General features: G+C 46.8%; 1 protein-coding gene across 10 annotated transcripts in view; it reads left to right on the top strand.

Annotated features, from left to right (window-relative positions):
* PDE8B (phosphodiesterase 8B) overlaps nucleotides 1-25,966 on the top strand; it is a 178,041-nt gene that overhangs the window by 130,355 nt on the left and 21,720 nt on the right. For all 10 annotated transcript variants that reach the window (XM_054715142.1, XM_054715148.1, XM_054715140.1 and 7 more), the window contains one exon: nucleotides 25,521-25,563. In XM_054715142.1, coding sequence (XP_054571117.1) covers nucleotides 25,521-25,563 — 43 coding nt within the window. The remainder of the gene's footprint in view (nucleotides 1-25,520; nucleotides 25,564-25,966) is intronic.

The following is a 25,966-nucleotide window of genomic DNA, read 5'->3' as shown; positions in this document are numbered from 1 at the left end:
TCTGGCCAGCATTTTAAGACCTCTTTCACAGAAAGACTGAGGTTGGCTGTCTTTCACTGGGCCTTTGGGGTTAGCCAATGGAGAGTCTGTGTGAACCCGTTAAGAACTGTCTATTAGTTCCAGATAGTCTGATGGATGCAAGCCTCATTGGCTTTCAAAGCCAGATGTTTTGGGGGCCATCTCTCATGTGCAAGTCTACAACTTGGGGCCAGCTGTGGAGCCTGAGTCCTTCACTCCTCAGGGAGAAACTGGGAACTGCGAGCTTCTTCCCAATTGTGTGTTGCCCCCGAGGAGTGGGGTTTTGGGCAAGATTTGTGCTCAGTGTCTGCGATCCCTGTTACTGGACTAAGGGGATTCAATTGTCTGCGTGCATCAAAGCCCAATAAGACATGAACAGGAGTTTGCAGCAAAGAAAGTAAAGGTTTATTTAAGGAAATGGTGCAATCCCAGAGGCACAGGTGAGCTAGTGCCTAAAACCTACCTCTCCCATGGCCCACACAGGGACAGGTTATATATGGGGAAAATTACTAGTTATTGGGACCCAGGGAGTTTGGGTCGTGGGCCCTGCTGATGGGTTAGGGCCAGAGTAGGGAGTGGTTGATTATTGTGTCAGGTTCTGATAGTGTGGTCAGTAGTGTTTCTGCTTTCATGGGCCTGGGGCTGAAACCCAGCTGAGGTCAGGATGTTACCTTTAGTTTGACCAAAACTCTGCTCCCTTGATCAGCAGACCTGAGGCTTTTTCTTAAGACAGTTTGAAGCTGACCAGAACCTGATGTCCTAAGGGCTTCAACGGTGGAAGGAAACAGAAAGGGAGGGCAAGTGAGCCAGGGTGCCTTGAGATTGGACAAGGCCAGTCTGAGTCAAGGAGACAGAGAGGAGGAAAGGAGGGTGGGTTGCAGAAATGGAGTTTCTGCATGGTTACACCCCCTTGGATGTGGGGTTTCCCCCACTCGCCTGGTATGTAGGGGTTGCTCAGCCTGTTTCTGGATTTCGTTCAGAGGGAGTTGTTTTGTCAGTTGTAGATTTAGTGTGTCTGGGGGAAGAAGTTCAAGTGCCTCCTATGTTGCCACCTTGAACTTAAAAATTCCCAGGACTCATTTTTTTGGTTGATTTTCTAGACTTAAGAATGTGAGGGAGAAAATGGTAATCATACTAAATTTAGATGTGCACCATTCTGTTTCATTTGTAAACAGCACACAAATTTGAAGGAATACCCATCCAGTATCCAAAAACTATGTGCTTCAACAAAGAAGTTGCTCTCATCTTGACAAATGAGTGCAATTCCTATGCGTCTGTTATTTTACTTGCATCTTCCTGCGTAACGTAAGTGAATGTATCAGCTCACGTTCATGCGGAAACTCCTCTCATCCATCAGCTGCAACCACAGATAGGCTACTTACTCAAGAGTTCAGCAAACAGTCAACAAAAGCATTTTGTGAAAATCAATTGGTTATAAAGAATTTATGACAAAGAGTATTTGATATTTTAATATGTAGAAATTGTATGCTGTGCATCCTTTAGATCAAGTTGGCCTCTTTTTTTTTTTTTTTTCTTAAAGGGCTAGATAGTAAGTATTTTTGGCCCAGCCCTTGTAGCAGGAGAGCAACCAGAGGTGATGTGTAAATGAATGGGCAAGGCTATGTTATAATAAAATTGTATTTACAGAACTAGGCAAAATTATATTTACAAAACACCAGTGCCCTAGTTTTTATCAGTAAAATTTATAATAAGCTTTAGTATAGATACCTATTTTTTTCAGCAAGCCAGTTTTCGAATCTTGATCAGCGAACCATTCAGTCCTCATTTTAAAGGACTCCCCAGTGGCCCATCATCTAAAACACCGTCGGCGGGCGTTTTGTAGGAGCGCACAGTGCTCTGTGCTCCAGCCTCTGCCTGCTCTCCACCTCATTCACTCACACTTGCCTTGGCCACACCACGCTCATCACAGTTCCCTACACACATCAGGCCTCTGGGCGTTTGAGTCTCTGCTCCCTCCGTGCAGCCTGCTCTTCCTCCTGGAGAATCTTGCTCACCTGACACGGGTCATATTCTCCTCTGTGACTTTCCCCAGACCACTCTCTCCTCTCACCTACCGAGTGCATTTAGCACTTTGCGCACTGGACCCAGCTCACGTGGGCGCCTCACGCCCCAGTGCCCTGCATCCCATCAGCCACGGGCACCACTGAACTCCCACAGTGAATATCCGATCAAGGGAGCTTGTCGAGGATCTTAGGTTTTAATAATCATAATAATTTGTACTGTGTGTTGATCACTTTGTATCCCTTCCTTTGCAAGTGCTTTTCGTACATTAACTCCTGTAATCCTCACCACAACTGCATGCGGTAGATGCTGTAATCCCCACTTTACAAATGAGGAAAGTGAGGCTTGGAGTGGTTAAGAAACCTGTCTAGCTTTCACATAGGTCCTGTGTGGTAGAACCAGGACTCAAACCCTAAAGTAGTTAGCAATATGGTTACAAAGGAATAGACGTTCATTTTCTGATCAGTCACGTGAGAGAAAGGCGACCCTTGGGAAGCTGGGGGACAACTTCACGGAGATGTGGCCTGGGGAATGATGGGACTTTCCTGCAGGGAGAAGAATGCCCTGGGGAGTGAGAACAACCAGAGGTGGCAGGAGAGGCAGGAATGGTCAGGCTTGGCAGGGTCCCTTGATGTGGTGTCGCGTGGGATAGATTGAGCTGGAGGTGACGCTGGAGCTCAGACTCGCAGCTGCCACCTGCCCCTGCCTCACTTCCTCTGACAGTCCCTACCCCGCTCTCCGTGCTTCCGGGTCCAGAACCATCCTGGTGGGTGTTGGGACTGAAGTAAATCATACCATGCACTCCCTGCCCCGATCCAACCTCCGTCTACTGATGAGACCAAGTTCACGTGTGCGTTTGATGCGCCAGGAGAGGAAGGTGCAGCAGGGCATTTGGGGTCCACGGAGGATGCCGAGAGGATGAGGTGGCGATCTGTTTGCAGAAGTGCGTTGGGCCTCGGGGAAAGCTAGTGCCTCGGACCCCGCACCCCGCTGCTCGTGCAGGTCGTGGGACGGGTGCTCGATAGGCCTGCGGTGATGTGTGCTGACGGTTCCAGCTGCAGCATCCCATAGTCACCTTTCCGTCATATTGTGGATGCAGCGAATCACAATGTAAAACCCACCTGTAGGGACAGCAGCTACTGTGCCTGAAGGAGCTTTTGTTTCAACTGTCGTCAGAGCAGTGTTCATCTCTGAGGATCGTATTTAAGCTTCTGGTGCCTCATTTCAATAATTTCTAAGAGCAAGATTCCAATGAGTGTGGATCCTGCAGCGCCGTTGCTGGAAGCGGGAGGAGGAGGAAGAGTTTGGGGTGTTCGCCATGAAAGCAGCTCTGCTCCATTTGGGGAAATCGGACTGGCAGTCGGCATCTCGCCCTGGTTTGCTGAAGGCCGGGTTTCTGGTTAGATGTCAGAGCCTCACTCCAGCAGTCTGAAGAAAAACATGCATTGACTCAGCTTCTTCATGACCGTCAGTCCCTAAACCCAGGGTCACAGTGTGAAGGTGGGTTGAATGATGCTCAGTTCTTATTGTCTCTTAGTCAAACAAGATGGCTGTGCGGTGGGAGGGGGGGCTGGTGGGACTGTGCCCGGGGAGGAGGGAGCAGCAGAGCGCCGGGTCCCGGCTGGAGCCACTGGCTCCGCAGGTGCTGGTAGCGGGAACCAGTGAGGCGCGCGCTGAGGCGGGCTTTGGGTCTAGGAGAGGTTTGTGAGAAGGCATGGGCTCATCAGAACTGTTAAATCTATGCACGTGCCCAATGGCAGAGCATAGGCCTTGGAGTTAATAAAGGAGAAGGCGGTTTCATAACAAGCACGTTGTAATCCCTGAGGACACGCTGTTGAGCCGTGGAAACCCTGCAGGGGGAGTGTCTGCCTCGGTGCACCTGCGCTGGGGAGCAACAGCACCCGGGACACGGTGCTAAAGGTGAGGGCCTCGTGGGAAGGCTGGGCGGCGGCTCCCAGCGGGGCTGCACACTGGCATTACCCGCAGTTAAATACGGTGGTGCCTGGGCCCCAGAGCTCATGGGGTTTTCTAAAAGCTCCCCAGGGGATTCCAGTGTACGGTCAAGGTCAAGGTCAAGGTCGAGAACCACCAGGCTGCAGCGAGAGGCCTCTGAGTGGTTTGGGCCTGGGACGATCGGTTAGGTTAGTCTGGGGAAGTTTCCTGCTGGACATTTTATCAGGAGACGGGAGTGTGGTTCAACCAGAGAAGCACGGGAGGGCAGGGGCACGGAGATGGCCGTGGATCACGCATCAGGGAGCACCCGGCCGGGGCAGAACCCCCAGGGGGACCAGGGCTTTGTCTTTGTATCTCCCTCGTGGGCCCTGGCCCACAGAGGGCACACAGCCAGTGTGTGGAATGAGTGTTTGCATTTCGGGTGCAGCGGCTGTGCATTTAGGGCAGCAGGAGGGGCCCTGTGTGTGCTTGCCCCCAGGCCGCGTAGGACTCGGGGGCTCCGAGCCCGGTGTGGACACTGAGTTCCAGCAAGTGGGCAGGAGGGGCTCCGAGGACAGGCCCTGGCAGAAGGCGGCTTCCCTGCTGGCCGAGGACGGCCCTGCCTCCTTCACAGGCCCCGGGCCTGGAGCGGCTCCCGCGAAGGGGTGCCCTGCTCCGCGTCCCTCCCTCCCTGGGACTGTGGGGCACGGGCGCCCTGTCTGCAGGTCCTGGCTTGAGGCACGTTGCTTCCTGATTACCGTGAGATTTGGGACACAGCAACAGAAATTAATTCCACGTCTGCGACCCAAGCCCTGTTTTCTGACTCAGCAAACAGTATTTTTTTCCATCTTTTTCACATTAATGTTTCGTGGCTATGAGATATGGTAGGGGAAGTAATGGTGTGGATGGGATTTATTATGTTTTCTGTTTCCATTTAATTTTGAAAAATTCACCCGGCACCCCTTGGGCCATGAAAGCATCTATTTTTAAAAATTCATTTTTGATAAATTGTTCTCGTGGCTCCACAGGGCTGAAACACCAAACCTGTTCTCTGTCCCTGTGGCTCCTGGGGGCCCACACACGGGCTGCCCCCTTTGGCCACAGAAGCACAGTGTTCTGCGGAGGAGGTGACATCTGGCCCCATCCCGGGGTAGCACAGCGGTGAGAGGAACAGGGCTCCCCGGAGCAGCCCGGCGACAGCACTGGGGGCCGCCTGAGCCCCAGGAGCTGCCTCCCTGGGAGGGTGAGCTGTGGGGAGCGGCCAGGCTCAGGCCGGGTGAGCTGTTTGCTCAGAGAAGGTAGAAGGCAGGTCACACTCCTCACCGTGGCCAGTGGCTCTCCTCTGGGCCGGAGAACCTCAGGCCTGATCTTGGGGGATCCCGGCATCCAGGGCGGTGGAGGGTCTGCAGCAGCTTAATGATGACTGACAGGCCCTGGAGGTGCAGGCTCCTGTGCGTGTGGCCTTACCTTCTGATAAGTCAGCTCTCCCTCAGAGGGAGTGTGTGAGCAGTGGTTTTCTGGATTAGGAAGTGGCATTAAAACTGTAGCATCGTGGCACATTTACACCATGGAATACTATGCAGCAGTAGAAAAGAAGAATCGCTTACCCTTGGAGACAGCATGGAGGGACCTGCAGAGTATCATGCTAAGTGAAATAAGCCAGTCAGAGAAAGACAAGTATCACATGATCGCACTCATGTGGAATCTAAGTAACAAAAACTGATGAAGGGAGTGGATCCAGAGACATGGAAGCATGGAGCAGAGTGCGGAATCTCAGTGGGAAGACGGGGGAGGGTGAGAAGTAATCAACCAAGGACCTTGGATGCATCTATGCATGACCCATGGACACAGACAATAGGGTGCTGAAGGCCTGGCGGGGGGTGGGGATGGGGTGGGCTGGAGGGGGTCAATGGGGGAGAACTGGGGGGGGGGGGCGGGGACACATGTAATACTTTCAACCACAAAGAATTATTTTAACCCTTTGCACTCACTTGCTTTTTTCTCGATTCCTTTATTCTAATGCTAAACGTGTGAGTCACACTCGACATCCGAGTGCAAAAGGTTAAAAAAGAACATAAATACTGGGGGTGGGGGAGATGCTACTCTAAAACAGCAACTGTAGCATCTTTAAAACACCTAATCACAACGATTGGGGGATTCAGGGTGTGAGCCTTTGGCAGTGACTGGCAGCCCCCGGGGGCTGGCCGGGGCCTCGGTGCAGGGTCCGCTCAGGAAGCCGGGGCCGTGGCGATGCCAGGCCGGCCCTCCAGCCGCAGGTGCTGATGGTGAGTGACCGGAGGGGCCGCGCCTCTCCGGGCCTCCTGACCCCTCAGCTTCCGTTGGAGCGGGAGGGTAAGCCAGGAGGAAGTCGTTGTAAAACATTTCAGACAGTGTTGACTGCTGTTTGTAAACTTACAGAGAAAGGAGGACGTTAAAATTAGGTTTCCCAAGAAAACACAAAACAAGTGTCTTTCCAGAAAAGGGAGAGGGAGAAAGGAAAGGGAAAAAACTTGTCTCATTTTGCTCAGCTGGATTTCCTCCTGGTGCAGCCGGGAAGGGGAGCCAGTGATTGGATCCACCTTTAGATGCAGCCCGCGTGCCACAGTTCGGTTCACCAGTGCGGTGTGGGGAGCGGGGAGCGGGGAGTGGGCGGTGCAGACCTTGGCCCGAAGCGCACTTTCCAGAGAGCCTTGCAGACAGTGCCCTGGCCTTTGTTCTGAAATGCCCGTGGAGCGGGGGCGCTGGGCATCCTGCTGAGGCTCTAACTGCACCGAGTCCCAGCCCTGGGTGCCCACCCTGTTCTCCTTTGTGAATTGGCTCCCCTGGCTGTCCCACTGCCCGGTGATTGTTGCCCCCAACTCCTCTCCTCTCAGATTGTCGCCCCCAACTCCTGGGCTGGGCCCATGAGGCTGGGGCGGCCTTTGTGACTAAGATCCACCCCCCTCTCCCCGGGAGGATAGGGTTTCTCAGGCGGAGACATTATCTTGACCTCAAGCATCCCATTTTGACAGCCTTTAGAAAAGACGGTGCAATTCCTTGATGGTCTTTCAGATCCATCTCTCTTCTTCCTCCAGAGAACATTCCCTTCCTCCAAAATCACCGAGTCAAAGCCGCTGCTCCTTGCCCAGCCCTCCCTGCACCCGCTCCCCCTGCACCCACCGCCTGATTCGTTGTCCTGAGATGCCACTCGGATTGTTTGTTTCTGTCTTAAAGGCTCCACTGGCTCCCTGTTGCTTAGGAGTTCTGTCCCAGTGACTCCAAGTCCCGGCACCTGTCCCCTGTCTCCCCTGTGACATGCCACCTGCTCCCCCGAGCCTCCCCTCAGGAAGGCTCAGATGCTTGGCATCCTTTTGAGTCCTGGCTCCCAAGTCCCAGAAATAGATTCAGAGGTGGATTTAGGAACCAGTTCCGCCTGCTGCATGTCCCCTTCTCCGTGGCCTTTGGGGGCCCAGCTGGTCAGGACTGGCCACTCCCCTGTCACCCGGGCAGCCTCGGCACCTTCTCCATCCTAACTCCTCCCTCCCGTGCCTTACGCAGTGCCAGGGGGAGACTGACATTCAGACTAAAGGAGGGTTTCTGAACTCACTCATACTCCCGTTACCAGCTTCATCTTACACGTTAATCGCTGGACAGGTAACAGTCCTGGACGAGCTGCCCGGAAGGAATAGAACACCCTCTGTGCCAGTCTATTCTTATTCCGCCAAGTGTGGGACACGCAGATATATGAAAACAAAGAAAAGCAAAGAGGGCTGGGGTAGACCCCATCTTAAAGGCTGGCGAAAAGAAGAGATGGTAAGGTATTTTAACCAAAGAAGTATCCAGATTTTTTGCCAAATGAGATATTTCGGGGTGAGACCAGAAAGAGAGCAAAGAAGGACTCCAGGTGAGCGGCAGGGCACTGGCCACACCTTCCTGACTCTGGGGACTCGGCAGCGGGCGGGGAGGGGTATCTGAACAGAAGGAGCAAGGAGGCGGGGGCAGGCCCGGCTGAGGGATCTGTCTGCTCTCTGCTTAGATATGGGAGATGGTTCCAAAGGGACACAGTGTGTCTGAAAACGATGAAGCCTGGACAGCAGTGTTTATGGTTTATGGAGTGAGTGTTTTGTGACAGGCTCTGGGCTGTTTTGGAGGCATCAGATCAATCAGTCATCACATCAAGCCCATAAGATAGTATTTTCCTTATTCAACAGATGAAGAAACCGATACTCAGCCCTCACACAGCTAGTAAACGTCCGCTTAGCATCAAACATCGCGACCGCTGCACAGCCCCTCCCTGCAGTGCCTTTGAACACATACTGTCTTACTGGGACGTGCCGCTCGAGCACAGAGACACTCAGCCACCTTTGCAGACCGTGGAGGGAGCACACGTCATGAAAAACACCGAGGGATCGTCCCCGCTTCACATTCCAAGCAATTATTTCGCCAACATTTTACTGTGAAAATTGTCGCGCATCCAGGCAAAGTTGAAAAGACTTGATAGTGAACACCCAGGGCCCACCAGCTAGACCAGGGGTCCTCAAACTTTTTAAACAGGGGGCCAGTTCACTGTCCCTCAGACCGTTGGAGGGCCCGGACTATAGTTTAAAAAAAAAAAACTATGAACAAATTCCTCTGCACACTGCACATATCTTATTTTGAAGTAAAAAAGCAAAAACACCCGCATGTGGCCCGCGGGCCGTAGTTTGAGGACGCCTGCCCTAGAGGCTGCCTTCAACAGTTTAGTACATTTGCACCACCACATGTCTCCCATAATACACATTCCTTTATACACAGCCATTAGTACAGCTTATTTTTTTCAAAATAAATTGCATATATCAGTTCTCTTCCCTAAATAGTTTAGCATGCATATCCCAGAGTGGAGTTTCATATTTGCTTATATTTTATACAGAATTAACCTATAAAGAACTGCACAAATTGTACGTGTACCTTTGCCTGAGCTTTGACAAATGCGCACACCTGTGGGGCCCAACCCTCCAAGAAGACATGGAGCCTCACCACGGCTCCGGGAAAGGCCCTTCACTTGGCTTCCCAGTCGGCCTCCCCCCAGAGGTAACCACTGAGATGGTTTCTCCACCATCGATGCGTTTTGCCAGTTCTAGAGCTTCCTCTACATACAGTTACTCGGTATGCCCTGGTTTTGAAGGGCTTCGCACTGTCAGTGGAGTGTTTGGGGTCTCCGTGTGTGGGGCTCTATCCATTTGTCACTCTCTGGTGCTGCGTAGAATTTTATCACACGGATATGCCACCGTTTGTGTACCCATTCTCTTGTTGGTCAACACCTGGATTGGTTACGGTCTTGGGCTGTTGTGGATACAGCTGCTGGACATTCTTGTACAAGCCTTTCGGTGCATACACACTGGGGAAAATACTTAGGGGCATTGCTAAGTCATAGTTAAGTTTGTTTATAAGAAACTGCCAGTCGCCGAGACCGGTTTGGCTCAGTGGATAGAGCGTCGGCCTGCAGACTCAAGGGTCCCGGGTTCGATTCCGGTCAAGGGCATGTACCTTGGTTGCGGGCACATCCCCAGTGGGGGGTGTGCAGGAGGCAGCTGATCGATGTTTCTCTCTCATCGATGTTTCTCATCGATGTTTCTAGCTCTCTATCCCTCTCTCTTCCTCTCTGTAAAAAATCAATAAAATATATTAAAAAAAAAAAAAAAGAAAGAAACTGCCAGTCCTTTCCCCCAACTAGTTGTACCATTTGGCATTCCCAGGAACAATGACAAGAGGGCTTCATACCGCACTCCCTGGCCAACAGGGGTGGTGCCAGTCTTGACAGTTTCAGCCGTTCTGTTAGGAGTGCAGTTTTAATTCGCACTTCCCTAATGATGTGCTGTGCGCTTTTCCATGTATTACTCTCCTTTTGTACCTCATTTTTTATAAATTTCTATTCAAATATTTTGCCATTTTTAATTGGGCTGTGTTTTTTATTGAGTTGTAAAAGTTTTTATATATCCTACACATCAACCTGTTGTCAGATACATGTTTGCTAATGTTTCCTTTCTTCATCTGTTGACTTTTAATTTTCTTAATAGTGTTTCTAATGAACAGAAGTTTTTAACTTGATGAAATTTAATTTCTTAATATTTTATGGTTATTGCTGTCCGTGACCTGCTTAGGGCAACTCTGCCTATTCCTGGGTCATAAGGATATTTTATTTTCCTCTAAAGACTTTGTGGTCTTATCTTGTACATTTTGTTCTGTAATCCGTCTCAAATTCATTTGTCTGTATGGTGTGAGATGGGATCAAACTTCTCCATATGGATGTCACTTATTCCAGCATCATTTGTCGCAAAGACGTTCCTTTCCTCATTAGTTTACTTTGGCCCTTTTGCCGGCAGTCAAAAGACTGTATAATATAGGTCTGTGCTGGACTGTATTCTGTAGCATTGAGAAATCTGTCAACCCATATGCTGGTTGCATACTTTCTTAATTGCTTTATAATAAGTCTCAAAATCAGTAAGACATTACCAGAGGGAAAGGGGTTGTGTGATAAGGAGAAAAAGATAAAAGGGTGATAAATGGTGATGGAAGAGACTTGACTTGGGGTGATGAATACACAATATAATATACAGATGATGTACTGTAGAATTGTACACCTGAAACCTGTAAAATTTTATTGACCAATGTCACCCCAATAAATTCAATAGAAAAATATTCCTTGGGCCCTCGCTGGTTTGGCTCAGTAGATAGAGCATCGACCTGTGGACTGAAGGGTCCCAGGTTCCATTCTGGTCAAGGGCACATGCCAGGGTTACAGGCTTGATCCCCGGGGGCGGGGGAGGTGCAGCTGATCAATGATTCTCTCTCATCATTGATGTTTCTATCTCTCTCTCCCCCCCTCTCCCTTTATCTCTGAAATCAATAATAATATATTTAAAAAAAAGATCCCTTGGGCCCCTTTGTATTTCTCCCCTCTTGTCTTCCTTTGACTCCCTCTTCTATCGTCAAACAACACTGGTCACTGTAGAATAGTTTTTATGTAAATAGAATTTTATGTAAATAGAATTATAGAGTATAGACTCTTTTTAAAAAATAGTTTATTATTATTATTTTTTTAGAGAGAGAGAGAAAGATAGAGAGAGAGAAACATAGATCAGCTGCCTCCTGCACACCCCCCACCGGGGATTGAGATCGAAACCTGGGCATGTGCCCTGATAAAGCAGCAACTCCTCGGTACACAGGACGATGCCCAACCCACTGAGCCACACCGGCCAGAGCTAGTGCTACACTCTTTGGCTTCTTTCACTCAGCATGATGATTCTGAGATTCGACCATGCTCTTGCATTTGTTAATAGTATTTCTTTTTCACTATAGCAGCTTTATTGAGATGTAAATGTGCCATACAATTCACCCATTTAAAGTGTGCAATTAAGTGGATTTTAGTAGTTCATTTCTTTTTATTGCTCAGTTAGTATTCTGTTATATAACTATACCACAATTTATTTATTTATGACATCCAAAAGTTAATGGGCATTTAGTTTGTTCCAAGATTTGGCTTTTACAACTAAAGTTCTTTTGAATATTCATGTAAAAATATTTGACATATACTTTCATTTCTCTTGGGTAAATACTTGCATAATTTGGTAGGTATATGTTAACCTTTAAAGAAATTCCCAACTGTTTTCCAAAGTTGTTGTTTTTTTTAAAAAATATATTTTTATTGATTTTAAAGAGAAGGAGAGAGGGATAGAAACATCAATGATGAGAGAGAATCATTGAACGGCTGCCTCCTGCACAGGCATGTGCCCTTGACCGGAATTGAACCCGGGACCCTTCAGTCCTCAGGATGACACTCTATTCACTGAGCCAAACCAGCTAGGGCCCAGAGTTTTTTGTTTTGTTTTTTAATAATCATTTTACCTTCCCACTGGTAATGTAAGAAGAATTCAAGTTGTACATATCTTTGCCATCACCTAGAGTGGTCAGTTTGTAAATTTTAAACACTCTCATAATTACACAACGGTATTTCTTTGTGGTCTTGATTTTTATTTCCCCAAAGACTAACAATGTTGAGCATCTTTTCATGCATTTAATTGCTGTATGCATGTCTTCTTTGGTCAACTGTGTGTTCAAATAGTTCACTCAATTCTGAATTGGTTTGTGTGTTTCCTTAATTTTGAAATTTGACGGTTCTTTATATATTCTGGAGAAAAGCCTTCTATCAGATATGTGCAAATATTTTCTCCCAGTCTGTGGCTTGTCACTGCATTCTCTTAACAGTGTCTCCCAAAGGGCAAAAGTCTATGAAGTCCAGTTTATCAGTGTTATACCGGTTATTCCTTGGATGTTGCATCTAAGAAATCTTTGATAATCCAAGGTCACAAAAATGTGCTCGCTGTGTTCTTCCATAAGATGTATAGTTTTACCTCTTATATTTAGGTCCATAATTCATTTTGAGTTGATTTTTGTATATGGAGCGCGGTGTGGATTGAAAGGGTTTTTGGGGGTGGGGATAATTTGGAAGCCAGTTGTTCCAGCTTCTAAGGAAAAGACTGTCCTTCTCCACTGAACTGGCTTCTTGTCCAAAAAACAGTTGACGGTGTTAAGTGCGGTCCTATTGCTGGACTCGGTGTCCTGTTTTATTGACCCACTTGTGTATCGCAGTGCTGTTGTAATTTCTGTAGCTTTATAAGTCCTGAAATCAGGTGCTTAAATCCTCAAACTTGGTTCTTTTTAAATATGTTTTGGCTATTCTAGTTCTTCTGTTTTTATATGAATTTTAGAATCAACTTGCCCATTTTTCTCTTACTGGTTTCTAATTTAACTCCATGTGGTCAGACAACATACTTTGTGTGATTTGAACCCATTTAAATTTATTGAGACTTATTTTATGGCCAGATTAAGGTCTGTCGTAGCAACATTTCAAGTTCATTGGAAATGAGTGTATATTTAGTTGTTGTTGAGTAGTGTTCCAAAGAGGTCGTAGAGGTTGATTGCATTCTTCATACCTTCTGTTTTTACTAATTTTTTTCTAGTTGTATTAAGTGCTGAGACGGCAGTGGTAGGATCCTCAGAGTGATTGTGGGCTTGTCTATTTCTCCCTTTAATTCTATCAGTTTTGTTTCATGTGTTGTGAAGCTCTGCTGCTAAGTAATATACATTTATGATTATTACGATGAGTTGACCCTTTCTTATTATGAAAAGCTCTCTTTATATCAGGTGATATTCTGTCTTATAATTTGTTTTACTTAATATTAATATAGCCACTCCAACCTTCTTAGGTTTATTCGTTTGTGTGATGTATCTTTTTCTGTCCATTTACTTTCAATCTGTATGTCTAATTAAGGTACGTTTCTTATGGGCAGCATATAGTTGGGTTTTGATTTTCTTTCTGAGTTCTGACAGTCACTGTGTCTTAACTGGAATGTTTGATGTCCACTTTCAAAAGCCCATCTTGCTTCCCAGTCTCCCATGAAGCCTCACCCTCCGTCAGCCTGCCTCCCTTCCCCGCGGCCAGCATCTGGGGGCTGAGGGTGGCACATCACGTAGGGCTGTCCCCCAACTTCAGTCACTCCACGTTCAGGCACTCCCTGACCTGCTCATACTTAATACTTTTCTTTAGAAGCAGTCGGTTTTAAAACTTTATATCACCACAGTAATCACTACCATAAAATGGAATACCACAACCACTAGCCATAATGGAAGGTAACAATAAATATAATAGGAAAAAATACACAATTTTATAAAATTCTAGGCAGCCGCTGCTGTTGGCTAAAGGCTCTGAGACTGAGAGGGGTCTCTTTGGAAAGAAATAGGTGTTAAAGACACACCAGCACCCATCTGAGGCTGTCTCTTTGATGTGCTCAGAGGCTTGGTAAGATGTTGAAAGACAAATGATGTGAATATATTCAAGGTCGCTTAGTGTCAAGGTTTGGAATGCCCCAAGCTTACCTTTAACCCTTGGAGAAGTGCCCTCTCTGGCACTTCTGAGCCAGCTTCCCGCGAGTATCTCTCTCATTCTCTGTCACGTCCCTGTGCCTAGAGCATTGCCCCACACAGTTACTCTCAACACATTCATTGCGATGGGCCTTGTCTTTCGTCCCCTATTAGACAGTAAATCCCCTGAGAGCAGGGACTAGCTTCCAACCATCGTTGTCTCCCAGGCCCAGGAAATAGTTTTCAGTTGAATTAGAAGATGAGGTACCGTTTAGAGATGCCCTCCTTCTCTTGGGGATGATAGTTCATGACATGTAAACATAAATTCTAATGAACAGCATTTTCAGAACCCGTGTACACCCCTGACCTCTCATTATTGCTAACTTTTCCTTTGTGCTGTCCCTGCCTCTGCAGCTTTCAAGGGCCCTGATTTGTTAAGGGAAGCCCTGCTGATTGCTTCTGTCTTATGCAGCCCTGGTGCCATGCGGTGGTTTAATGAGTCTCTGTTGCCTGCTAGTGTAACAGCAAAGTGTTAGATCCTTGCAGTCCCCTCGTTCTCTTGACAAAATCTAGCAAGCATATGAGTTTACACGGACAAGTGTTGAGCAAAAGTGCTCTCAGTCGTTGTCAAGTCTTTAAGAACAAACTTTAAGGAAAATGAAATTTCGTCTGAAGCTACTTTTATGCTTCTCTGTCACAGAGCAGCGAGGGGACACACGCTAGAGGAATAACAGCCTAAAAGTGAGAAACGCAAATGCACTGCTTACGTGGGAAGCGCTCACAGAGCTCCCCCCTTATGTGGGATGTCTGCTCCAAAGGAAGATTCCGGAAACTAAAATCAGTCCTGGTGTAACAAGTAGTATAAACACCACTGAATCCAGTTCTGCACAAACAGAACTCCTATGAAAGAGAAAGAAAACCAAGGGGACCAGCATGATCTGGGCACCCACAGGAGCCAGGCATTGGTTCTCAAAGCCAGGCCGCTGGACGGCAGCCCCAGGCGCACGGGGAGCTTGTCAGAAACACAGGCTCAGCCCTGACCAGACCCGCTCTCACAGAACTGACGGGCGGCGCCCTGACCAGACCCACTCTAACAACTGACGGGCGCCCTGACCAGACCCGCTCTCACAGAACTGACGGGCGGCGCCCTGACCCAGACCCGCTCTAACAACTGACGGGCGCCCTGACCAGACCCGCTCTCACAGAACTGATGGGCGGCGCCCTGACCCAGACCCGCTCTAACAACTGACGGGAGCCCTGACCAGACCCGCTCTCACAGAACTGACGGGCGGCACCCAGCAGTGTGGTCTCACCAGCCCTCCAGGGTCTTTCCCTGGAAAGACCAGCGTGGGGGCCCCTGGGCTGGCATTTTGCAGACATTATTCCAGTTGATCCTCTTGAATACAAACGCGTAGGTATTGGTCTCCATTTACCCACAGGGAACCTGAGACTCGGTGAAACGCATGTGTCCCAGGCTTACCCAACCAGAAGTGGAGACAGCAAAAGATCTGTTGGCAATTTGTGATTTTGCGCTTGAATCAGGGCTTCTCAAACTGTAAGATGCAGTCAAATTACTTGGAGATTAAATGTTGGATTCTGATTCAGTGCGTCTGGAGTGAGCCTGAGAGCCGGTGTTAACTGGCAGGTGTTGCTGGTGCCCAGGGCAGTGTGGGTAGTGAGGCCTCACCTGTTGCAGCCTGGGCCTCACCTGGGGACTGGTGAGGCTCCAAATCCTGGCAAATCAGAAACTCTGGGGGTGGGGCCCAGTGGCCTGGTTAACAAACCCTTCAGGTGATTCTAATTCTTGCTGAAGTCTGAGAACCACTCTCACGTTTCCATATTACAAAACTCGATATTTGCAGGTCTGAAGCCAAGTGGTGCTTATATTTAGGCATGTGAAAGCCATTAAAAGAGAAACTGGACGAGGGAAAAAAGAAAACCTTTACGCCTGAATGGTAGCTTGCCTTAAGTTTTTTCCCCTGAGATGAGGACACAAGAACGTTATCTCGGGCTGCACACTGAGAGTGCGCCTCTGTAAGCTCCCACAAACACCGAGGGAGGCCAGCAGGCCCCGCACTGAGTGGGAGGCGTCTTGTCCAAGGGACACCATGGTGTCTGGACACGCTGGGTCTGGCCTTGCACTCACAGGAGAGGAGGCTGAGGTGTTTCCAAGAAAATACCTTACACTTGAAACCTGTATGATTAACCAATGTTACTCATGTTATTTTAATTTAAAAAATTTATTAAAGGAAAAAACATATCTAATAGTGAAAGAAATATAGCTACACTTGTCTGGCATACAGCAAAGTACTAAAAACAGCTTGGGATTTTTCTTTTTAATTTTGTGTAATCTTAAAAATTCAGATGCATCTTTATTTATATATCAAACCAATGTCTGTTGCTTTGATATAAGTAACATTTTAAATTATCATCAAGATCAAAGGGGAGAAGGGATGTTGCATTGAGTCTTTTAGGCTCGTGGAATTAGCTGAAGTGAAGAGATCTGACACCAAATGTCCAATCAGCTTCCATGGGCCCCAGCCCAGCCGTGGCCTGAGGAGCTAAGAAAGCAGTGGCTGAGGACTGGGGTCCTGAGTGTTGTGTGGGGTGTTTTGTTCCCGTTTGGGAAACAGGAGGGTGTGTTTGCTGCTTGGCTGGGGTTTTGAGTAGTGTATTTTCAAGTGGTTTTTGATAATAGAGTAGACAGGAAAGGTCTTTGATTCATGCATCAGATACTTTTGCCATCTGAGGAAATACTCATCAAAGTCTTTTCAGTAAGGGAAGATGATGAGAGAAATTCTGTATTTGCCCCTCACACTGTCATTTTCATTACATGTAAATGAAGGGAGGGTCTCCAGGGATGCGTTTCTATGGCTCTCTCTCTCTCATCCAGCCTTCAAACGCCACCTCATCCCTGAAGTCAGGTCACATACATGAAAGCATTCATTTTTGTCATGAAGTTGTTGATCAAGAATGTTCAATCTTAAGAAAAAAGATTGCTTAATAAATCCATTTTGTAAACTATGCTTATTAAGATAATAGTATTTTTCTTCATCTAAACCAAGTTTTTATTCCTTTTCATAATATTGGGGGGTGGGGGAGACACAAAACTACCAAACAACATAAAGCCTGAGTTAGAAAATTTTCATCAGAATTTTCTTCCATCAAAGCCAGAACTCTTTTGATAATCAAGAATTGCAGCCCTAGCTGGTTTGGCTCAGTGGATAGAGCATTAATTAGTCCATGGATTAAAGGGTCCCAGATTTGATTCTGGTCAAGGGCATGTACCTTGGTTACAGGTTCCCCGGCCCTGATAGGGGTGCATGCAGGAGGCAACCCATCGATATATCTATCTCACATCGATGTTTCTCTCTAGCTCTCCCTCTCCCTTCCCTTCTAATCTCTTTAAAAAGCAATGAAAAAATATCCTAGGGTGAGGATTAAAAAAAGAGAGAGAGAGAGAGAGAGAGAGAGAGAGAGAGAGAGAGAATGGATTGGATTGGGGGCACTGCTGAGTTCGGATGAGCTGATGGCAGCCAGCGTTCTGACAGTGGAGAGATGTGAAGTGGGGATCCCAGATGTATTTGGAAAGGACTTTTACAGGAATTGATGATGGACTTAGATGAGGGGATGAGAGAAAAGGAAGCATCAAGGATGCCCCCAGGCTCACATACCAGGATATCTGGTGATTTTAACTGTGACTGATAAAGATACCTCTTATCACTTTGTCATTCAGTTATGATAAAAGCAGAGTTGGACATTTCTACCAAATGCTACTCACATTCCCAAGGTGAATCTGAGATGCATGTTAAACAAATACCTAGTATTTGCTTGCTTGCTTATTATTGTATTGATCCTGACTTTGACTCGTTTTAATTGCTAAAAGTCCCATGATATTTTTCATTTTAAAAAGATTGATTTTAACATACGTTAAGAGGGATGTTTTCATATTGTTATTTTTGGAGTTTTTCTCCCAGCGGAGAGATCAGGGTTTAGGGCCATAAGCTCAATCAATAAAATTATTAAAGTCAGTGTATGAAGTGGTTACCTAGGCAGGTCTTCTACTTCTCCGATTGCCAGCTGCTGCCTAATTCCCTGGTCCTGGTGTGAAGTGGAACATCATCTTTTTTTTTTTTTTCAATGAAACTTTATTGTTCAGATTACAATTGTTTCTCCTTTTTCCCCCCGTATCTCCCCACCACCCAGTTCCCACCCCCCCTTCTGCCCTTGCCTCCCCCCGCTGTCCTTATCCATAAGTGTATGATTTTTGTCCAGTCTCTTCCCATACTCCCCACACAGACACCCCTTTCCCCCTGAGAATTATCAATCCACTCCCATTCTATGCCTCTGATTCTATTAAGTTCACCAGTTTATTCTGTTCCTCAGATTTTTAATTCACTTGACTTTTAGATTCACTTGTTGATAGATATGTATTTGTTGTTCATAATTTTTATCTTTCTTCTTCTTTTTCCTCTTTTTAAAGAATACCTTTCAGCATTTCATATAATACTGGTTTGGTGGTGATGAACTCCTTTAGCTTTTTCTTATCTGTGAAGCTCTTTATCTGCCCTTCAATTCTGAATGATAACTTTGCTGGGTAGAGTAGTCTTGGTTGTAGGTTCCTGCTATTCATCACTTTGAATATTTCTTGCCACTCCCGTCTGGCCTGCATGGTTTCTGTTGAGAAATTAGCTGATAATCGTATGGGAACTCCCTTGTAGGTAACTAACTGTTTTTCTCTTGCTGCTTGTAAGATTCTCTCTTTGTCTTTTGCCCTTGGCATTTTAATTATGATGTGTCTTGGTGTGGTCCTCTTTGGATTCCTTTTGTTTGGGGTTCTGTGCGCTTCCTGGACTTGTCTTATTTCTTTCATCAGGTGGGGGAAGTTTTCGTTCATTATTTCTTCAAATAGGTTTTCAGCATCTTGTTCTCTCTCTTCTTCTGGTACCCCCATAATTCTGATGTTGGTTCGCTTGAAGTTGTCCCAGAGGCTCCTTACACTATCTTCAACTTTCTGAATTCTCTTCTCTTCATGCTTCTCTGGAGGAGTGTCCTTGGCCTCTTTGTATTCCAAATCTTTGAGTTGATTCTTGCGATCCTCTAGTCTGCTGTTAGGTCTCTGTATAATATTTTTTATCTCAGTCAGTGTATGTTTAATTTCTAGTTGGTCCTCTTTCATATCCTCGAGGGTCTCATTGAATTTATCGGCCTTTTCCATGAAATTCTTGAAAAACCTTATAACCGTAGTTTTGAACTCTATGTCCAGTCGCTTGTTCTCCTCCATTTCTTTGGTTTGTGATCTGTTTCCTTGCTTCCTCATTTTTGCTGCTTCCCTGAATTGGTAGGGTAGTTTTGTGTACTAGGTGTCCTATTGGTTCAACGGGTCAGCCTCCCAGTTACTTGAGGTGGACACTCTTGGTGTACCCTTGTGTACTGTGTGTCCCCCAGCAGGAGCTACAGCAAGAACTAGTTTTCTCCTCCTTTGCTTGGGCGGTTTTGGAGCAGTCTGACTGGAGCTGCAGTTGGTTAAGCTGCCACAGAACATGCCATTTATATGCAAAAGCCGCTGTGTGGAGCCTTGGGCGGGTTTGTAGAATGTGCGGGGCGGGGCCTCAGGGCTGGGTGGGGTCTCAGGGCGTCACAAGGCTGGGGCATGGCCAATGGCGATGGCTGCCGTCAGCTGTCTCTGCCTTTCCGTTTCCAAATCCCTGCACCCGCGCTCCAGCGTAGTAAACAATGATTGCTGGGCGCACCTCGGCAAAAAAGTCACTCTCACTTTCCGACCCGATGGCCGAGAGTCCAGCTTCTCCCCGTAGGTGCCCTGGGTCCCCCGAGTGTCCCCAGAAACTGGATTTCAGAGTGATCGGGAGCTTGTCTCCCTGTGGGTTGAAGAAAAGCTGCGCACCCAGTTGCCCGCCGCCAGCCCGATTCACGCGCCTCCGTACCTCAGCTTTTCAGCATCTGTGCTCCTTTCTCTCCTTAGTTGTAAATCTACCACTCAGCCAGCTTTCCCGTGGTTCTGGGTGGTAGACGTTTTGTCTTTTAGTTGTATTTTTGAAATTGTTGTGCGAGGCAGCAGATTAGTTGTTTAACTATGCCGCCATCTTGGTTCCTCTGCCTGGAACATCATCTTCATGCACAGGCTCGGGAGTCCCCGGGGACCTTAACGTGCCATTTACCTTGCACAGTTCAGGCTGTTCTCAATGCCTTTCATCTTTTTTACTTTCAAAGATTTTGAAATTATATTTCAGACTTCCAGTTGTTAGCCATCAATTCATATTCTGTTGAACATGTAATGTAATTTTCCCAATGTTTTTTAAATTTTTCACACGTAGAGAAGAGGTAGAAGTGAAAGTCAATATGTATGTACCTTCTACCTAGGTTCTATGACTTATATTTTGCTCTATCGTATCTGCCATCTGTCCCTCAATTCATCCATTAGTCCATCTTATTCTTTGATAGATTTCAAACTAAGTTGCAAACATCAAGACATTTTATTCTTTGGTATTTTAGCATGCATATTATCAACTAGAGTTTAATAGTTGTTGTTTTTTGGGTTCTTTCCTTTATTAGGTACAAGTTACGTACAGTGAAATGCACAAATTTTAAGTATAGCATTCCTTGAGTTTTGACAAATGTGTATACCTCTGTAATCAGACCCCGTAAGATATTAAACTTTAGCGCCCCAAAAGGTCCCAGTTCTCCCTGCCTCCACTCGCCCTCACAGGTGACACCGTCCTGAGTTATTTAACCATATGTTAGTTCCGCCTGTACTAGAGCTTCATGCAGTATCTCCTCTCTCGTGTTTGGCTTCGTTCACTCATCATAGTGTTTTGGAGTTTTTTCCTTTCAATTTTATTTTGTATTGGTTTCAGGTGTACCCTTAGTGGTTCGACAGTCATATACCTTACATAGTGTTCACTCAGTATTTCCAGTATCCCAACTGGCACCATACGTAATTATCACAACATCATTGACTATATTCCCTATGCTTTACATACGTCCCCATGACTGTTGTGTAACTACCAACCTGTACTTCTTACTCCCTTCACCATGTCTTGCACCCCCACCTCCAAACACCCTCCCCTCTGGCAACCATCTGCTCTCTCTCTGTGTCTGAGTCTGTTTTAATTTTGTTTCTTCTGTTCATCATCATCATGTTTTAAGTCATCCCCGTTGCATGTATCAGTAATTTTTCCCTTTTGTTGCTGAATGGCATTCCATTGCATCAATCTACCAGTTTATCTCTCTTGTTGATGGACTTCTGGGCTCTTCCAGTTTGGGCTCCTTTGAACATTAGTAGAAAAGTGTTTTGTGAGCACATGCTTTTGTTTATCTTGGGTAAATTCTCAGAGTGGACCTGAATACTGAGGAGTTGGGTCATAGGGTAAGTCTATGTTTAACTTTATAAGAAACTGCCAGACCTTTTTTCATAATGGTTGTAGCACTTCATTGTTCCTCCAGTTGTTTCACGTCCTTGACAAACTTTCCTTTCAGTTTTAGACATTCTGGTAGATGTGTAGAGAAAATATAAAGTTTAAGTGATTATTCTCTAAGAAGAAAGCAGTCAGATGGCCCTGAAGCGCGCGTGGGCACACACACACACACACACACACACACACACACACACACACACACACACACAATTGAATGCTCTTGCCCTTGGCCTGTGCCGCCCTCAAAGCAAGTCCAGAATTTGAAGTGCTTGCACAGAATTTGAAGTGCTTTTTAGAGCCAAGCATAATCAGGTGTTTATAAACAAAGAATGCAGCACAAGGATAGCAACTTTTGTAGGAACCTGTGGTATTTTAAGCTATGTATTTCCTTTCCAAAAACAAACTGGACGCTTCTAAGGACTTGCTTTGAGGGCGGCACAGGCCAAGGGCAAGGGCATTCAAATTGCAGAACTTCCCTCTATTATAAGGTGACCAGATCGTCCCGCTTTTGGCGGGACAGTCCCGATTTTTAACAATTTGTCCCACGTCCCACGGCGTTTTAAAAGCGGGACGATCTGGTCACCTTACTCTATTACCAAAATTTCCAGTATTAAAAATTCCCAGCTATTACCATACATGGAATATTCTACGCTTCAGGAAAAAAAACACTGCACTCCAGAGACTGGCTGACATGGGGACATTGAATTCTGATTTGCTTTGCTTTAGAATTCAGGTAACAAAACCTACTGATAGCAGAGATTCAGACCTTCCCCAAAATTTGGAAACAAAAAATATTTCAAACAGATGCCCTGCACAGACCCACGGGATTTTGTCCTCAGACCCCAGTTTCACAAGCGTGGCCTGGGACTTACCTTCCGGGTCTCACTGCAGAGAGAGGAACCGGTTTTGGAGCTGGAGGAAGCTGGGTTTGAAATTGGGCTCTGCACATACTAGCTGTGCGGCTCGGCAAGTCCCTTCCTCTCTCAAAACCTGAGTTTCTCTCTCTGTCAGAGGAGGGATGATCCTCTCCTCCTGTGAGTGCTGTAATGGGAGGCTGGGAATGTAAAGCCACTAGCATGTGGCCGTCCTCTCAGAGATAGCCTCTGTCTTCCTGCCCACAGCCCTCACACCCACGGGGTGCCCCAGGCTGCCTGCCAGGAACACCAACTACAAAATCGCTCCTTCCCTGTTTCCTCAGTGAGCTTGACTGAGAATTACAGGGAAATAATTTTAGTGGAATTGTTAATGGCAAACAGCACCAGATGTTAGACCTTGGTCCTTGAGTTTTGGCTAAGGAAGGATTCGGAGCCAAGACTCAAATACAAGCAAAAGTTTATTTAGAAAGTCAGAGGTAGAAGTGAGCCCTAGAAAAAGTGGGCCGCTGGGCTGCATGGCTTCAGGGAGCAAGTTACAGAGGCAAAACAAGGGCCTTGGAACTTAAGAGGGAGAAAGCAAAGGCGCACACCTTGAGGGAAAACGGGGGAAGGGAAGGTGCAGGTGTGCTTTGAGCATGCCAGATCGAATGCTGGGTCCTTCATGGTAAGGGGTTCATCTGTTTCCTAAACGTGGGATTTTAGGGGAGGATGTCCAAAGAATATTCCTCAGCTTTCCGGGTGTCCTTTCAGGCCGTGGTCTCCACCAGTTGGTGGGCACCGGGGCAGGGGGTCATTAGTCAATGCAGCTGGTCCTGATGACAGCCAGATGGACCAGCTTCATCTCGTTTTGTTGCTTTTCTGAAACTGAGGCCTGGATGTTATTCCTAGTTTAACCTAACCTCTCTCTGTGGTCCACAGACCCCAGGCTGTGTTTCTAAGATTATTTGATGTGGGTCAGCACCTCATTGTCCTGAGGGCTTAATGCTTAAGGGAGTGGTCCTGCCTGCAAGTCCTGGGAGGCTCTTCTCTGGCCCTTGTTCCTCCTCTAAGGGCCTCCCACCAGACTAGCCACAGGCCAGGGGAGGGAAGTTCAGGGGAGGGTCCGAACTACATGACCAGTGACATGGAAGGTCAGGGGGTCTAACCCACATGACCAGAGATATGCTAGGAAAGGAAAGGTCACCCTCGGGGTGAGGTCCCACCCTACAGTACTTGCATTCCCAGTTTTGCCCATTGCTAGGCTTTCCACCTGGGTGACCTTCTGACCTGGCCTATCATTCCTTCTCTGCTCCTAACTGCCTACTATATCAGAATCATTCATGCCAAGTTGTAAATGATTTGTGGGTTTAGACCTCCAAGAAAAAAAAAATTAATTCTAAAGGAATTTTTTTTGTCTAAATGAATCTTTAGCTGTTAAAGGGGGAGTATATAGAAGAGATGTGTAAATAACCTTCCTCAGGAAGCTTCAGTAAAAACCCGCACTGCTGGGGTGTGACCGGGAAGGTCCTCAGGGGCTGCTCTTGCCAAGGGATCAGAGTGAGTCATGCAGTGGGGTCCTGGGCTGCCGATGTTGGGACGGCCGCCCGACCGCTGCTAGGGAAGCAAGTGAAGGTTGGGTGGCTAGGCGGTTGAGGAGTGTTTCTAGTCTCTGCTGTCTGCAGGAGAGAGCCCCTCAGTGGCAGATGAGCCAATTCGGGGGGTGATGGGGTTGGCGTGAGTGCTGTGGGTTCAGCTCCGAAAGTGCCAAATACAGACTCCTAAGCATAGGAAAACCAGAGCCTCCTCCACAGATGGACCTGGTATCTCTCCTCTTCCCTCCACCCTGTTTCCTCTACTGTCATCCCCACCCCTGAGGTTTGGGGGACAGGGTTCATTTTCATCCCAAAGGCAGGGTTGGGGTGTGCATCCTGGACCTTGGACTTCCTCTGTTTCCAGCTGGACGGAACATAAAGCCCATGGTGACTTCCCGGAGCCCCAGTGCAGTCAGTTGGCCTGTGGGGGCCAGTGAACTACATGAGAAGGTTTCTGTGTGTAATATGGGGAGCCATGGGACTTTGTTTCTAAAGGAGAGATGTGCTGTGATTCAGAGAGAAAAGCTAAGTGTTTAAAGATCACTTGCTTTTGAACTACAGCTGATAAACAATTTGCAAGGCAAAAGTTGTATTCATTTGGTATAGATCAAAAAGTCACACTGCACTCAGTAGCTTTGTAGCAAATGGTTTCTATCTGTAAAGGAAAAACAGAGCGGCTATTCACAGAAGATATAAAAAAGGCCCCATAATTAGGGGATAAATGAGTCACAGCCCTTAGTCACATTAAGGCCGAGATCTCACACAGGCGGTGACTGTGTGGAATGGGCTGTGCAGGATAATTCATAGAAACCCCCTATCTTAACACTTCAATTTCCCATGATTATTTTTCCGTGGTTCAATCCAGCTGGGGCATTTTACCTGCATGTGGCACACAGGGGACTTCTGGCTCTGACAGTTGGCATTGTTAAACCACCCTAATCGTCCTTCCTAGACAGCCCTACACACGCACCTGTCTTGTTTTCCTCGTTAACTTACCCTGTTCATTAGTGGCTACAGATGTTAGCTGGTCTGAGCTACGAGCAGTAGATGGATTCAGCAGGATAGCAGCTTGATTATAAGCGATAGAGCTAAATGTGCCCAAGTAACAGAGTCTCAGTTATAAACACAAGAAATGCAGAACCCCAAAGAAAGCAAATGTATTCTTTCCTGTGTTGATTACTTCATCCGTCTTATGACACTGATTGAGCATTAGCACAAAACCACCAGTACAGGAAAACTTGATAATGAGAAAGAACCAGGTGCTAAACTGCATCTAAAGTTCAGCTCTCATTGTGACTAAACATTTGCAAATTGATCCTGCCGGTAACTTGAAGAGCTTTCTAGGAAGGCTTTTAGAAGTCCTAGGCTTACGTTGGTATTATTTTTATATTACAGAAAGTTTTATAAGAAGTATGAATTACAAACAGGTTATATATTAGCCTTATAAAAATCTTACATTTTTGCTCTAGCTTTTTTTCTTTCTGCATTTCTGCAGACTGTCAGAATGAGAAGAGCTTTCTGGCGGGTCAGAGGTCCTGCTTAGGAAGTGTGTCCTCTGAGCCTCTCCTGCTCTGGGCTCAGCATCCCATGAGTGTCTGGGCATAACAGCATTTATAATAGTATTACTTGGTGCACAACTTGCATCTGTTCATGTTATCTGTGCAACTCCTCGCTCTCTTGAAGTCTTCAGAGTTTTGTAATGAAATTGTTTGGCTGGAAATATAGCTCATGCTGTATTTTAAATCTCTTTCTCTTGTTTTATTTACCAAACTTTCCAACAACTTTAGATTCACAAGATTCATCGAGATTCAGGAGACAATTCTCAGACAGGTGAGAATACTTTAATTTCACTCTTTTACACCCAGGCAGCATGTGTGGGGTCAAGTCTGAAATGTACTCTGAATTGCTCAAGCTATCAGAAGGTTGCAAAGCCAGAACTGAAGCAGAATGCCTGGAAGTTTTTTGAATATTCATTCATGGCAACCCTTTCTACCCAATGCCACCCCTTCTGGTTTTCTTTTGCTGGCTAGAGACCGTCATGCAGATAAACCTAGAATGGGGGAGTGGCCCGAACATCCAGGGAGGCGCACTGTTGTCACACTATCACCAGTCCTCCCTTGCTTAGCAGCATCAGAGGCTGTACAGTTAGAACATGGATGGGCCCTGGCCTGGGGGTCAGGAGCCCTGCCCACCAGCTCAGCTTCCCATTTCCTCACCTCATAACTTGGGCAAG

This window comes from Eptesicus fuscus, chromosome 4, assembly GCF_027574615.1.
Source record: "Eptesicus fuscus isolate TK198812 chromosome 4, DD_ASM_mEF_20220401, whole genome shotgun sequence".
NCBI classification, from domain to species: Eukaryota; Metazoa; Chordata; class Mammalia; order Chiroptera; family Vespertilionidae; genus Eptesicus; species Eptesicus fuscus.
This window is presented reverse-complemented; position numbering and strand designations above follow the sequence as displayed.